The 16,029-nt window shown below is 44.2% G+C and overlaps 1 protein-coding gene across 1 annotated transcript in view; it reads right to left on the reverse strand.

The window, feature by feature from the left end:
- Positions 1–15,829, reverse strand: part of LOC124265548 (paired box protein Pax-6-like) — a 69,366-nt gene extending 53,537 nt beyond the window's left edge. Inside the window, exons 1-3 of the mRNA XM_046700335.1 lie at positions 15,742–15,829; positions 13,810–13,970; positions 13,554–13,756 (exon numbers count right to left, since the gene is read on the reverse strand). Coding sequence (XP_046556291.1) covers positions 13,554–13,756; positions 13,810–13,970; positions 15,742–15,829 — 452 coding nt within the window. The remainder of the gene's footprint in view (positions 1–13,553; positions 13,757–13,809; positions 13,971–15,741) is intronic.
- Between the last annotated feature and the right edge of the window lie 200 nt (positions 15,830–16,029).

A 16,029-nucleotide genomic window follows, 5' to 3' on the forward strand; every position in this document is an offset into this window, starting at 1 on the left:
ATTGGGTCTTTGTGTGTAGTTATTTATAGATGCAACATACGGGTAAATAATTACAAAGGAACATTCAGGCCGGTTTTCAAAGCTGCTTCCACGAGAGTATTAAGTACAGTGTGAAGCACTGTAGCATAACGTACGATGCCATTAAGTCACTAGGACTCGAACAGGGCGATAGACAAACACACGTCCCACGCTACCACCGATCCTGCTGTTAGTTTGGTTTTTTTGTACGTTATTAACAAAGGTAAAGTTCCACCTTTTCATAACGAATTAAAGCTCCTCAAAACAAACCTATTCTTGCGGTAAACTGTAACTTGTTCACATCTGTCGCAGGAGGTCATTGAACTGATCGTGTGGTCGAACTCCATGACCCGATTGTTTATGGATCATCGTGACCCGACATTTCAGTCTTTGAAAATTCCGGCTGACGCCTTAAGTTTGTAATGATGTTTTCGTGGATCACATTCTCAATGGCGTCCGCATACCTGTAGCGCGTGTAGTATTGCAGTATGTTTATAACCCAGGACAATCCCTGTAGCAGGTGTAGTATTGCAGTATGTTTATAACCCAGGACAATCCCTGTAGCAGGTGTAGTATTGCAGTATGTTTATAACCCAGGACAATCCCTGTAGCGCGTGTAGTATTGCAGTATGTTTATAACCCAGGACAATCCCTGTAGCAGGTGTAGTATTGCAGTATGTTTATAACCCAGGACAATCCCTGTAGCAGGTGTAGTATTGCAGTATGTTTATAACCCAGGACAATCCCTGTAGCAGGTGTAGTATTGCAGTATGTTTATAACCCAGGACAATCCCTGTAGCAGGTGTAGTATTGCAGTATGTTTATAACCCAGGACAATCCCCTGTAGTAGCGTGTAGTATTGCAGTATGTTTATAACCCAGGACAATCCCTGTAGCGGGTGTAGTATTGCAGTATGTTTATAACCCAGGACAATCCCTGTAGCAGGTGTAGTATTGCAGTATGTTTATAACCCAGGACAATCCCTGTAGCGCGTGTAGTATTGCAGTATGTTTATAACCCAGGACAATCCCTGTAGCAGGTGTAGTATTGCAGTATGTTTATAACCCAGGACAATCCCCTGTAGCGCGTGTAGTATTGCAGTATGTTTATAACCCAAGACAATCCCTGTAGCAGGTGTAGTATTGCAGTATGTTTATAACCCAGGACAATCCCTGTAGCAGGTGTAGTATTGCAGTATGTTTATAACCCAGGACAATCCCTGTAGCAGGTGTAGTATTGCAGTATGTTTATAACCCAGGACAATACCTGTAGCAGGTGTAGTATTGCAGTATGTTTATAACCAAGACAATCCCTGTAGCAGCGTGTAGTATTGCAGTATGTTTATAACCCAGGACAATCCCTGTAGCAGGTGTAGTATTGCAGTATGTTTATAACCCAGGACAATCCCTGTAGCAGGTGTAGTATTGCAGTATGTTTATAACCCAGGACAATCCCTGTAGCAGGTGTAGTATTGCAGTATGTTTATAACCCAGGACAATCCCTGTAGCGTGTGTAGTATTGGACGGTGTTGATATCCAAGGACATTTCCTGTAGCGTGTGTAGTATTGGAGGGTGTTGATATCCCAGGACATTCCCTGTAGCGCGTGTAGTATTGGAGGGTGTTGATATCCCAGGACATTCCCTGTAGCGTGTGTAGTATTGGAGTGTGTTGATATCCCAGGACAATCCCTGTAGCGCGTGTAGTATTGGAAGGTGTTGATATCCCAGGACAATCCCTGTAGCGCGTGTAGTATTGGAAGGTGTTGATATCCCAGGACAATCCCTGTAGCGTAGTAGTATTGACGTATGTTGATATCCCAGGACAATCCCTGTAGCTCGTGTAGTATTGGAAGGTGTTGATATCCCAGGACAATCCCCCAGTAGCGTGTAGTATTGGAAGGTGTTGATATCCCAGGACAATCCCTGTAGCAGCGTGTATTATTGGAGTATGTTGATATCCCAGGACAATCCCTGTAGCGTGTAGTATTGGACGGTGTTGATATCCAGGACAATCCTGTAGCGTGTAGTATTGGAAGGTGTTGATATCCCAGGACAATCCCTGTAGCGCGTGTAGTATTGGACGGTGTTGATATCCCAGGACAATCCCTGTAGCGTGTGTAGTATTGGAAGGTGTTGATATCCCAGGACAATCCCTGTAGCGCGTGTAGTATTGGAAGGTGTTGATATCCAAGGACATTCACTCTAGAGCGTGTAGTATTGGAAGGTGTTGATATCCAAGGACATTCCCTGTAGCTCGTGTAGTATTGGACGGTGTTGATATCCCAGGACAATCCCTGTAGCGCGTGTAGTATTGGACGGTGTTGATATCCCAGTACAATCCCTGTAGCAGGTGTGTAGTATTGGAGGTGTTGATATCCCAGGACAATCCCTGTAGCGTGTAGTATTGGACGATGTTGATATCCCAGGACAATCCCTGTAGCTCGTGTAGTATTGGAAGGTGTTGATATCCCAGGACATTCCCTGTAGCGCGTGTAGTATTGGAAGGTGTTGATATCCCAGGACAATCCCTGTAGCGTGTATTATTGGAAGGTGTTGATATCCCAGGACAATCCTGTAGCGCGTGTAGTATTGGAGTGTGTTGATATCCCAGGACAATCCCTGTAGCGCGTGTAGTATTGACGGTGTTGATATCCCAGGACAATCCCTGTAGCAGCGTGTAGTATTGGAAGGTGTTGATATCCCAGGACATTCCAAGTAGCGTGTAGTATTGGAAGGTGTTGATATCCTAGGACAATCCCTGTAGCAGGTGTATTATTGGAAGGTGTTGATATCCCAGGACAATCCCTGTAGCGCGTGTAGTATTGGAGGGTGTTGATATCCCAGGACAATCCCCTGTAGCGTGTGTAGTATTGGAAGGTGTTGATATCCCAGGACAATCCCTGTAGCGTGTAGTATTGGAAGGTGCTGATATCCAAGGACATTCACTCTAGCGCGTGTAGTATTGGAAGGTGTTGATATCCAAGGACATTCCTGTAGCTCGTGTAGTATTGGACGGTGTTGATATCCCAGGACAATCCCTGTAGCGTGTAGTATTGGACGGTGTTGATATCCCAGTACAATCCCTGTAGCTGCATGGTAGTATTGAGTGTGTTGATATCCCAGGACAATCCCTGTAGCGGTAGTATTGGACGATGTTGATATCCCAGGACAATCCCTGTAGCTCGTGTAGTATTGGAAGGTGTTGATATCCCAGGACATTCCCTGTAGCGTGTAGTATTGGAAGGTGTTGATATCCCAGGACAATCCCTGTAGCGTGTATTATTGGAAGGTGTTGATATCCCAGGACAATCCCCTGTAGCGCGTGTGTAGTATTGACGGTGTTGATATCCAAGGACAATCCCTGTAGCGCGTGTAGTATTGGAAGGTGTTGATATCCCAGGACAATCCCTGTAGCGCGTGTAGTATTGGAAGGTGTTGATATCCCAGGACATTCCCTGTAGCGCGTGTAGTATTGGAAGGTGTTGATATCCCAGGACAATCCCTGTAGCGCGTGTAGTATTGGACGGTGTTGATATCCCAGGACAATCCCTGTAGCGCGTGTAGTATTGGAAGGTGTTGATATCCCAGGACATTCCCTGTAGCGCGTTGTATTGGAAGGTGTTGATATCCCAGGACAATCCCTGTAGCGTGTAGTATTGGAAGGTGTTGATATCCCAGGACATTCCCTGTAGCGCGTGTAGTATTGGAAGGTGTTGATATCCCAGGACATTCACTCTAGCGCGTGTAGTATTGGAAGGTGTTGATATCCCAGGACATTCCCTGTAGCGCGTGTAGTATTGGAAGGTGTTGATATCCAAGGACATTCACTCTAGCGCGTGTAGTATTGGAAGGTGTTGATATCCAAGGACATTCCCTGTAGCGCGTGTAGTATTGGAAGGTGTTGATATCCCAGGACATTCCCTGTAGCGCGTGTAGTATTGGAGGGTGTTGATATCCCAGGACAATACCTGTAGCACGTGTGGTATTGGAGGGTTTTGAACTAGGACAATACCTGTAGCACGTGTGGTATTGGAGGGTTTTGAACTAGGACAATACCTCGTAGCACGTGTAGTATTGGAGGGTTTTTGAACTAGGACAATACCTTGTAGCACGTGGTATTGGAGGGTTTTGACCTGGGACAATACCTGTAGCACGTGTGGTATTGGAGGGTTTTGAACTAGGACAATACCTGTAGCACGTGTGGTATTGGAGGGTTTTGAACTAGGACAATACCTGTAGAACGTGTATTATTGGAGGATTTTGATTTCCTGGGACAATACCTGTAGCACGTGTGGTATTATTTGACAATACTCGGCTACCGGTGGATTCTCTATTCTTATATGCCACTAATTTGCTAAAACCTAATGTTGCCACTTTTGTAACTAGGTAGTTTTTTCAGCGATATGTCTCGTTATTTCAAGTATTTGTCTATCGTTTCAAAATTTCGACTCTGCTCGTAACTTATTTTCTCGTTACTTCAAGTTCCTTTACAAATCTCGAAATGTAGAGTGTTTTCTTGTGAACGTAATCGAAACATCGAGAAAGTATTCGAAATATCGAGAATATTATTACAATAATCGCCTAGCAACATTCCAGCAACATTCCAGCTATAAGGCAATGATCTGTAAGTATTGCCCGAGGGATTATCGGAGTCACATTCTAGCTATATGGCGATGGTCTGTAAGTAGTGCCCGAGGGATGATCGGAGCAACATTCCAGCTATATGGCGATGGTCTGTAAGTAGTGCCCGGGGGATGATCGGAGCAACATTCCAGCTATATGGCGATGGTCTGTAAGTAGTGCCCGGGGGATGATCGGAGCCACATTCCAGCTATAAGGCAATGATCTGTAAGTAGTGCCCAGGGATGATCGGAGTCACATTCCAGCTATATGGTGATGGTCTGTTAGTATTGCCCGGGGATGATCGGAGTCACATTCCAGCTATATGGCGATGGTCTGTAAGTAGTGCCCGGGGATGATCGAGCAACATTCAAGCTATATGGCGATTGTCTGCAAGTAGTGCCCGAGGGATGATCGGAGCAACATTCCAGCTATAAGGCAATGATCTGTAAGTAGTGCCCGGGGCATTATCGGACTCACATTCCAGCTATATGGCGATTGTCTGTAAGTAGTGCCCGGGGATGATCGGAGCCACATTCCAGCCTATATGGCGATGGTCTGCAAGTAGTGCCCGAGGGATGATCGGAGCCACAGTAAGTAGTGCCCGGGGATGATCGAGCAACATCTCAAGCTATATGGCGATTGTCTGCAAGTAGTGCCCGAGGATGATCGGAGCAACATTCCAGCCATAAGGCAATGATGTGTAAGTAGTGCCGGGGCATTATCGGAGATCACATTCCAGCTATATGGCGATTGTCTGTAAAGTGCCCGAGGGATGATCGGAGCCACATTCCAGCCTATATGGCGATGGTCTGCAAGTGAGTGCCCGAGGGATGATCAGGTTTCACATTCAAGCTATATGGCGATGGTCTGTAAGTAGTGCCTGGGGATGATCGGAGCCACATTCCAGCTATATGGCGATGGTCTGTAAGTAGTGCCCGGGGATGATCGGAGCCACATTCCAGCTATAAGGCAATGATCTGTAAGTAGTCCCTGGGGATGATCGGGTCACATTCCAGCCATATGGCGATGGTCTGCAAGTAGTGCCCGAGGGATGATCGGAGCAACATTTCAGCTATATGGCAATGGTCTGCAAGTAGTGCCCGAGGGATGATCGGAGTCACATTCCAGCTATAAGGCGATGGTTGGTAAGTGAGTGCCCGGGGATGATCAGACCATATTTCCAGCTATAAGGCGATGGTCTGTAAGTAGTGCCCAGGGGATGATCAGAGCAACATTCCAGCTATATGGCGATGGTCTGTGAGTAGTGCCCGAGGGATCATCGGAGCCACATTCCAGCTATAAGGCAATGATCTGGAAAGTAGTGCCCGGGGATGATCGAGTAACATTCCAGCTATATGGCGATGGTCTGTAAGTAGTGCCCGGGGATGATCGGAGTCACATTCCAGCTATAAGACGATGGTCTGTAAGTAGTGCCCGGGGATGATCGGAGCCACATTCAGCTATATGGCGATGGTCTGTAAGTAGTGCCAGGGGGATGATCGGACCACATTCCAGCTATATGGCGATGGTCTGTAAGTAGTGCCCGGGGATGATCGAAGTCACATTCCAGCTATATGGCGATGGTCTGTAAAGTAGTGCCAGGGGATTATCGAGTCACATTCCAGCTATAAGGCGATGGTCTGTTAGTATTGCCCGAGGATGATCAGACTTCACATTTCAGCTATAAGACGATGGTCTGTAAGTAGTGCTCGGGGATTATCGGAGCAACATTCCAGCTATATAGCGATGGTCTGTAAGTAGTGCCCGAGGGATCATCGGAGCAACATTCCAGCTATATGGCGATGGTCTGTAAGTAGTGCCCGGGGGGTATCGGAGCCACATTCAAGCTATATGGCGATGGTCTGTAAGTAGTGCCCGGGGATGATCGGAGCCACATTCCAGCTATAAGGCAATGATCTGAAAGTAGTGCCCGGGGATGATCGGAGTCACATTCCAGCTATAAGGCGATGGTCTGTAAGTAGTGCCCAGGGATGATCGAGTCACATTCCAGCTATATGGCGATGGTCTGAAAGTAGTGCCCGAGGGGATGATCGGAGTCAACATTTCAGCTATAAGGCAATGATCTGAAAGTGGTGCCCGGGGATGATCGGAGTCACATTCCAGCTATATGGCGATGGTCTGTAAGTAGTGCCCGAGGGATGATCAGACCCAACATTCCAGCTATAAGGCGATGATCTGTAAGTAGTGCCCGAGGGATGATCGGAGCCACATTCCAGCTATATGGCGATGGTCTGTAAGTAGTGCCCGGGGGATGATCGAAGTCACATTCCAGCTATATGGCGATGGTCTGTTAGTATTGCCCGAGGGATTATCGGTTTCACATTCCAGCTATAAGGCGATGGTCTGTAAGTAGTGCCCAGGGATTATTGGAGTCACATTTCAGCGATGGTCTGTTAGTATTGCCTGAGGGATGATCGGAGCCACATTCCAGCTTATAAGGCGATGGTTTGTAAGTAGTGCCCGAGGGATTATCGGAGTCACATTCCAGCTATATGGCGATGGTCTGTAAGTGCGAGGGATTATCGGAGTCAACATTCCAGCTATATGGCGATGGTCTGTAAGTAGTGCCCGGGGATGATCGGAGCCACATTCCAGCTTATATGGCGATGGTCTGTAGCAGTGCCCGGGGATGATCGGAGTCACATTCCAGCTATATGGCGATGGTCTGTAAGTAGTGCCCGAGGGGATGATCAGAGCCACATTCCAGCTATATGGCGATGGTCTGTAAGTAGTGCCCGGGGATGATCGGAGCCACATTCCAGCTATATGGCGATGGTCTGTAAGTAGTGCCCGGGGGATGATCGGAGTCACATTCCAGCTATATGGCGATGGTCTGTTAGTATTGCCCGGGGGATGATCGGAGCCACATTCCAGCTATAAGGCGATGGTCTGTAAGTAGTGCCCGGGGGATTATCGGAGTCACATTCCAGCTATAAGGCGATGGTCTGTAAGTAGTGCCCGGGGGATGATCGGAGCAACATTCCAGCTATATGGCGATGGTCTGTAAGTAGTGCCGAGGGATGATCGGAGCCACATTCCAGCTATATGGCGATGGTCTGTAAGTAGTGCCCGAGGGATGATCGGAGTCACATTCCAGCTATATGGCGATGGTCTGTAAGTAGTGCCCGGGGGATGATCGGAGCCACATTCCAGCTATAAGGCAATGATCTGTAAGTAGTGCCCAGGGGATGATCGGAGTCACATTCCAGCTATATGGCGATGGTCTGTAAGTAGTGCCCGGGGGATGATCGGAGTCACATTCCAGCTATATGGCGATGATCTGTAAAGTAGTGCCCGGGGATGATCGGAGTCACATTTCAGCTATAAGGCAATGATCTGAAAGTGGTGCCCGGGGATGATCGGAGTCACATTCCAGCTATATGGCGATGGTCTGTAAGTAGTGCCCGAGGGATCATCGAACCCCACATTCCAGCTATAAGGCAATGATCTGCAAGTAGTGCCCGTGGGATGATCGGAGCAACATTCCAGCTATATGGCGATGGTCTGTAAGTAATGCCCGGGGGATGATCGAAGTCACATTCCAGCTATATGGCGATGGTCTGTTAGTATTGCCCGAGGGATGATCGGAGCCACATTCCAGCTATAAGGCGATGGTCTGTAAGTAGTGCCCGGGGGATTATCGGAGTCACATTCCAGCTATATGGCGATGGTCTGTTAGTATTGCCCGAGGGATGATCGGAGCCACATTCCAGCTATAAGGCGATGGTCTGTAAGTAGTGCCCGAGGGATTATCGGAGTCACATTCCAGCTATATGGCGATGGTCTGTAAGTAGTGCCCGAGGGATTATCGGAGTCACATTCCAGCTATATGGCGATGGTCTGTAAGTAGTGCCCGGGGGATTATCGGAGCCACATTCCAGCTATATGGCGATGGTCTGCAAGTAGTGCCCGAGGGATTATCGGAGCCACATTCCAGCTATATGGCGATGGTCTGTAAGTAGTGCCCGAGGGATTATCGGAGTCGAACGATGGACTCTTTTTGCGAGTCAGTCAGTGAGTGAGTGAGTGAGTTTTACTCCGCTTTCAGCACCATTCCAGCAGTATCACGGCAGCACCTTTCAGGAACTATATCCCGTGAACCCGCTGTAGACCAACAGTACTTTGATCTTCCCTGTCCCATCATTATGACACACTAAGATTTACAGGGAATACTGCTGCACAGTATTATCTCCTTGTTGAGTCATACAGCCGTGTGTTCATAAGTATCAGTACTATGGTGTAAGTACAAAATGAATACGACCACAATTTCATTGGACATCTCCCTACCAACCAACCCAAGTCACAATATTTCACCCATGCGAACAGTTACTCTGTTATTTGCCTGGTCATTCAAAAAGCTAGTACCAAATTATATATTGGAATGTAAATTGAATATAATGCACAAGAGATATTTGCATCACCCTGTTTTTCCTGTAGGTGTTGGACAACTGCAGTCCCTACGGTGGATGTCGCGAGGAATGTCCTGCAGCTATTGCTGAGGTACAGAAGCATCCTTGTCTTGCCAAGGGGGGTAATGCAGGATTACCTCCCGTCCCTTAGGTCCAGAATATACACAGATCTCAAAACAATGACATTTGTAGCTGCCCTTGGATCCTGTTCTTGAAGGAAGGACGACGACAACGGGGGCTCCCACCTCACACTGGCGGAGGAACGTCTCATGACGTTCTTGCGTCAACTGTTGTCCTCGCATTCTGTGTAGTATTCCTTTTGTAGATATATGTGTGTGTTAATACCACCGTATATAATGTGCATCGATCGGAACTCTCCAAGGCGTATTGCAATATCGTACTGAATGTTTAAGATGTTCAGCTAGCTTTGAAGACCACTCCGTGAAAATCGACCAGTTATACATGGACATATATAGCTTGAGTAGAGGGACACAGCACACTGACACGTTATCACTTATTGTGTACTTTGACGTTAATTAACAACACTAAATGATTGCAGAATTTCGAATAATGAGATTATTGGTAACACTTTAATAAAGGATATATATCGTACACAAGACCTTCATTCTTATTGTGCAAAACAACCGCTACTATGAGCAGCACAACAATAAAGCTCTGTGACTGACCAGTGCGGTAATATAGCATTTTACTGAACGGCACAAACATTGTAAGTAAACAACACGGTTATATATGACATTGTAAATAAACAACACGGTTATATATGACATTGTAAGTAAACAACACAGTTATATATAACATTGTACGTAAACAACACAGGTTATATACATTGTAAATAAACAACACGGTTATATAGCATTGTAAGTAAACAACACAGTAATATAACATTGTTAGTAAACAACACAGTAATATAACATTGTAAGAAAACAGCACAGTTATATAACATTGTAAGAAACAGCACAGTAACATAACATTGTAAGTAAACAACACAGTTATATAACATTGTAAGAAACAGCGCAGTAACATAACATTGTAAGTAAACAGCACAGTTATATAACATTGTAAGAAACAACACAGTAATATAACATTGTAAGTAAACAGCACAGTTATATAACATTGTAAGTAACAACACGGTTATATAACATTGTTAGTAAACAACGCAGTAATATAACATTGTAAGAAACAACACAGTTATATACATTGTAAGTAAACAGCACAGTTATATAACATTGTAAGTAACAACACGGTTATATAACATTGTAAGTAAACAACACAGTTATATTACATTGTAAGTAACAACACGGTTATATAACATTGTAAGTAAACAACACAGTTATATTACATTGTAAGTAACCAGCAGTCATATATCATTGTAAGTAAACAGCACAGTTATATATCATTGTAAGTAAGGAGCAGTTCTATGTTATTGTAAGTAAACAATAGTACTGAATGGCAATCGAGTCTGACTCTCATGATATTTAGATATGCAAAAATGTGCACGGATAACTGGATGTAATTTTTCAAGTTGTTGTCAGCAGAGTGATTATGTGTTTCCTGACAAATATTAATAACATAATATTGCGTCAAAGAATCTCTTTTGCTTTAACAAAATCTAAACAAAATACTCCTCGGATCCTGATCATCCTCGACGCGAGGTGAGGGGGATTTCACTTATGAAATGAAATCTTTCAAGGTAGCATGAGACGTCGTTCAACATATAGCCGAGCTCTCTTCTAAGTCTGAACAATCCTCGAATATGCTGCTCGGCACATACGACGGTCTACCTGCGTTCCATCATTCCAAGAATTCGCCTCAGACCACATCGAAACTTGGGCTGCACCAACAACATATGACTCCGTTTCACCAATTGCAGCAGAAAGTGAACTATGTACTTTATTTAACCTCTCACATAATTGTCGTTTTCTTATTGGCTGAGCGCTCTTCTATAATTTTCTGTAAAACCCGCTTACAAGCGAGTAACTCTTTCTATGTTACCCGCTGGGAATGCCGAACTGTGTGAATTCATTTGGTATTTCGTGTTAGTAGTTCTTCTTCTCGAATTATTGAGTCACGTGGGAAATACCGATGTTTTGCGAATGCCAATCGATTGAAGGGAGACAACTCTAGATTTGTTTTTCTTGTCGTCTATCGTTGTCGGTATTTGTCATTTGCCTAACTCTGGTACTGTTTATTATGATCCGATACCCGTGCTTCAAACAGTTTAATATTGACATTGAGGTGTTCGGTAAGATAAATACGTTGTTCATTGGTCCATCATGGCTCACGAGTTGATGTACCGATACTTGGTAATTTGAACTGTTGTTTTGTAACAGGAATATGAGGATATATCTGTAGGATACGCAATAAGATGCTTCTTCGTGGGATATGCTGAAAAGTTATGTGATATGTATCGAGAGAAATATTTGCTTTCTAATAGGGAAAAAATATTGTATCGCTTTAAGTGCATACTCTCCGTTTACGAAATCACGAGAGTCCTTTATCAAAATATATCCAGTTTCAAATACAATATGTTATTGGCTTATGTGATAGACCTTAACATACAAGAATGGGTATCCAGTTGCTTAGAATGTCTTGTCTCTTCCTGCTCCAATACCGGTTTTGAATACCATCAGGCTCTGACGCCGTATTATACTGAGTCAAAAAAGAAACTTCACATTCTTTCTTCAGGGCACTATAAAAGAACAAGAGATGGTAAGATGGTTAAATTGTTATTATTTCATTGCTGAGATCTGTGTGATGTACTCGATACACTGACAGTGCCATAATCAGTTCCATTAGGCTACACCGCCGTTCCAAAACAGAATGTCAAGTCACAATATGGACGTCGAGAATGGAGATTGGCAGCCCGCAACCGATTTCGAGTGGTCTGTGAGGACAGTCGACCTCTAAACATCTCAGCCCTGGTTCGTGTAGCCGGCAGAAATCTGTCACGTAGGTGACATAGGACGATTTGACGGTCTTCTGCTCGTGACGTCACACGTGGACGACCCGACCTTGGGCGATCAGAAGTGGTGCCAGTTTGTTGTAGACGACCTCGCAAGTCATACACAGTACGACGGCTGCATCCCATTGCTCTTGCGACGTCAATAACTGATCTTCCCGCTTGCAACATGCCAACGGCACGTTCACGTTGCACATTTGACAATCGTGGCATTTCAAGTACCGTTAGAACTGTGGTTTAAAAGTGTTTTTTCAATTCTTGAGGCCAATGCAAACACGTGCATATGAAGAAAACTTCGATGCGAAGATCACGTGATCGACTGCACGTGCAAAACCTGATTTGGCACTAACGTCGTTTGCACGAGGAATGGATGGGTTTGAGTGGGTTTTGCTAACGTTTTTCTAGAGTCGAAAGATAGGGATCCCATTTCGGATACATAGATGTATCATCAGAGAAAAAATATTCATTATTTTTCAAATTACATTTCGTGGAGTTTCTTTTTTGACTCAGTATAGTTTAGGGCTTTGTTAGAACTCCCAATCAGATGTAAAGAAGCACAGAATGGTGACCGCATGTTATAACATTGCGCACTGCACTGACGCTTCATGCTGTTATAACAGAACAACATCACACATTCTGCATCATAACAACATATCACACAACATCTTTGCTTCATGCTGTGATAGCCCTATGTTTTTCTTTCGAGTGGAATCTCGCGAACGGCTCAGTGACTACAGTGTTCATTCATCAGTATGTGAACACCTCTACTTAATAGTCGTTGTTGGTGATCACAGTTATCTGATACCCTGTTTCACAACGGCACATCTACAAAGTCTCGTATCAGCCATCGACTTGTGCTGTGGTAGCCTCATGTTTCCATCTGTAGCAATCTTGTGTATTATTGAAAACCAACTACAATACTTTTATATTTGTCATTATAAATTACTTTGATGCTTGTTGTGGAAATAACCTCAGATACTGCACTGATGCTTCCCGTTGTCATATCCTCGAACATGTCATGTGACCTGTTGCCACAACAAAAATGTGAAGCTGGACAGCTTATATTAATTAAGTTGACAAAAATACTCCAAAGGATTTGCATAAATGACAGCCGACTCAGTAAAGACCAAAATCTGGAATTTTGACCAGATTTGCTGGTCCGTAAATATCATAATCACTTGTTATGACTTTATTACTGTCATAGAGCAAACCATCTCAATAAGTTTCTGTAAAACTTCATGTATTCAAACGACATAGTTGGCTGCAGAATTTTTCTCCTTCCGGAGTTTGGTGATAAAATCCTCGAGAAAAGAATAGAAAAGAGTGAAATTGTCCAGAACTGAAAGCACATACGCCTGCACGAAAGTGTGAAATGGATGTCTGTCTGTCTAACTGCGTATTGAGCTGACTGATGGTAGTAATGCATGGCGGCATCCTGAGACTGCACTGCTTCCAGATGTAAAGCAGAGACAAACATCATACAAAGATTGACTGAATCTCACCGTATTTTGAAACGTGGAAACTCCATCTTGAGTGCCATCTTCTTCGTCTTGGTAGCTGCGAGTTTTTCTTTATCCTTCTCTTTGCCATTCTTGCCATCCTTGTCCTTGCCCTTGTCCTTGTTCTTTCCCTTGCCCTTGCCCTTGCCCATGCCATCGCCCTTGTCCTTGTCCTTGTGCCCTTGTCCTTGTCCTTGCCCCTTGCCCTTGCCCATGCCATCCTTGTCCTTTGCTCCCTTGCCCTTGCCCTTGCCCTTGCCCTTGCCCCTTGCCCTTGCCCCTTGCCCTTGCCCTTGCCCTTGCCCATGCCATCGTCCTTGCCCTTGCCCTTGCCCTTGCCCATGCCATTGCCCTTGTCCTTGTCCTTGTCCTTGTCCTTGCCCTTGCCCTTGTCCTTGTCCTTATCGTCCTTGCCCTTCCCTTTTGGAGTTTGAGAAAGATTGTCACTTACCCACTTTCTTTTATGCTAACGGGAAAGGTAACTGCATAACTATAAATTGCATACAAACGTTATTTAAAAAGTTTTAACTCTAAAGAAACACATAGCAAACATCTTTGACCTTAATCACTGCCTTGATTCGTTTTGGCATAGACTTGTAGAGACGGTCAAAGGCTTCTCTTGTGACAGAATACCAATGTTTCTTGACCAATTCCCAAAACTGTTCACTTGATGTAGGCATCTCACGAGCAATTCTTTTACCAACAATATCCCACAGGGACTCAATCGGACTCATATCCGGTGAATATCCAGGCCATTCAAGGAGAGGAACGCCCTTTCTGGCCAAACATGTTCTCGTACTCTTGGAAAAATGGGCTGGAGCCTTGTCTTGTTGAAATTTCTTTTTTTGCTTGGAAAAGCAAGTCATTCGCAGTGTTCCTTTATGTCGTTGATGATGTGAGTCTGATAACGGTCAGAATTCAAAGTTCCAGGCACTTTTATAAGAATTCCTACACCGTTGGCTGATAGTATGCCCCAAACGTGAACTTTGGGGTGGGTGATTGACAGTTGCTTGGGTACAATAATAACGGCATTTTTCATAGGAATATCGCCACACCCTCATTCGTCTACGATTGTTAAAACATCTGAATATCGACTCATCTGAAAATAGCACCCGGCACCAATCTTGCACCCCGAAATGTCTGTGTGCCTTTGCCAATTCGTACCTCTGTTTTCGCTGGCGTTTGTTCAGAAGCGGATTTCTGCAAGAGACATAACATTTCAGACCGAAGGCTCGCAGTCGACGTGACTCACTTTCAGACCTAATGTTCTTCTAATTTGACCCCGCAGAATGTTCACTGTTGCAAATCTATCCCTAAGACACAATCTTCTTATGAAACGGTCATCTCTACTGGACGTACATTTTGGCCTGCCAGACCTTTTAGCTTCAAGTATGCACCCAGTGACTGAATTTTTATACAACTTTATCATGCCATGGATTGAAGCATTAACATTAAAAAAAATTCTCAAGCACGTTTGTACTTCTTTCCATGAAAGGCCAGTACCCCTCAAGGTAACAATTTGAATTCTTTCAAATGAAGTCCAATTTCTACTTTTAACTGCAGGCTTTCTGCAAAATCAATTGATACCAATTTACTCATATAATTTTGTAAATCATTTAAAAACTTAAGTTAAAAAAGTTTCTTTAAGGCAAGTGTATTACATTTCAAAACTGTGAAATGTCTTAGTATTCTTGTATCGTTTTGGCATTATGTATCATGCATGTTAAATGTCAATCTATTCCTCAGAAAGATGTAAAAAATAAAATGTATAAAATACTTAAACATGTAAGATTTTTTCAACATTATAAAAACATTTATTTACTTACCTCTCTTTATCAGCACCACCCTTTAATGCCATAGTGTTGTCCATCTACAACTGTAGTCATGGTTACGGCTGCATGTCATAATGCAGTGTCATTATATGAAAAGGTGTTGTGTCATTTACATATTAGGCATTTGAACTTTAATAATTTACCAATAACAAGTGTATCAATATTTGCTTCTTTCATGTTATCGCTAAGAAACGAAATTCAAAACTGAATGTAACAAACTTTTGTTCGTGGGCTGTATTCTTGGCACGCTTGGTCAGGCTTCAGCTGTCACCAGATGGTGGTTCAGAGTTGAACCAGTATCCCACTAACTTAGTCAAGAGGACCATATCAACCACACTCCAGCCCAAACCCAAACTGACCAAGCTTGAAACCGCCCCCATCAAAGTTACCCTGACCTACATTGGCAAGACCTCTGATCAAATCAGCAGACGACAAAACATCAGTCATGCATCGACACCATCTTCACTGGCTCTCCATCCCTCAGAACCATTCTCCAAGCTAATAGCCGTAAAAAACTCTCCCAAAATCACCAAGACCCCCGCCACCCCAAGGGGTAATCTACAAGATTAACTGTGAATGCGGTGACTCTTATGTAGGTGAAACCTCTCATCCCGTCGATGCCCGCACGAAAGAACATAACACCTCAA

The sequence above is a fragment of the Haliotis rubra genome, unplaced genomic scaffold (assembly GCF_003918875.1).
Source record: "Haliotis rubra isolate DU_JTF1 unplaced genomic scaffold, ASM391887v1 Scf984, whole genome shotgun sequence".
Taxonomy (NCBI): Eukaryota; Metazoa; Mollusca; class Gastropoda; order Lepetellida; family Haliotidae; genus Haliotis; species Haliotis rubra.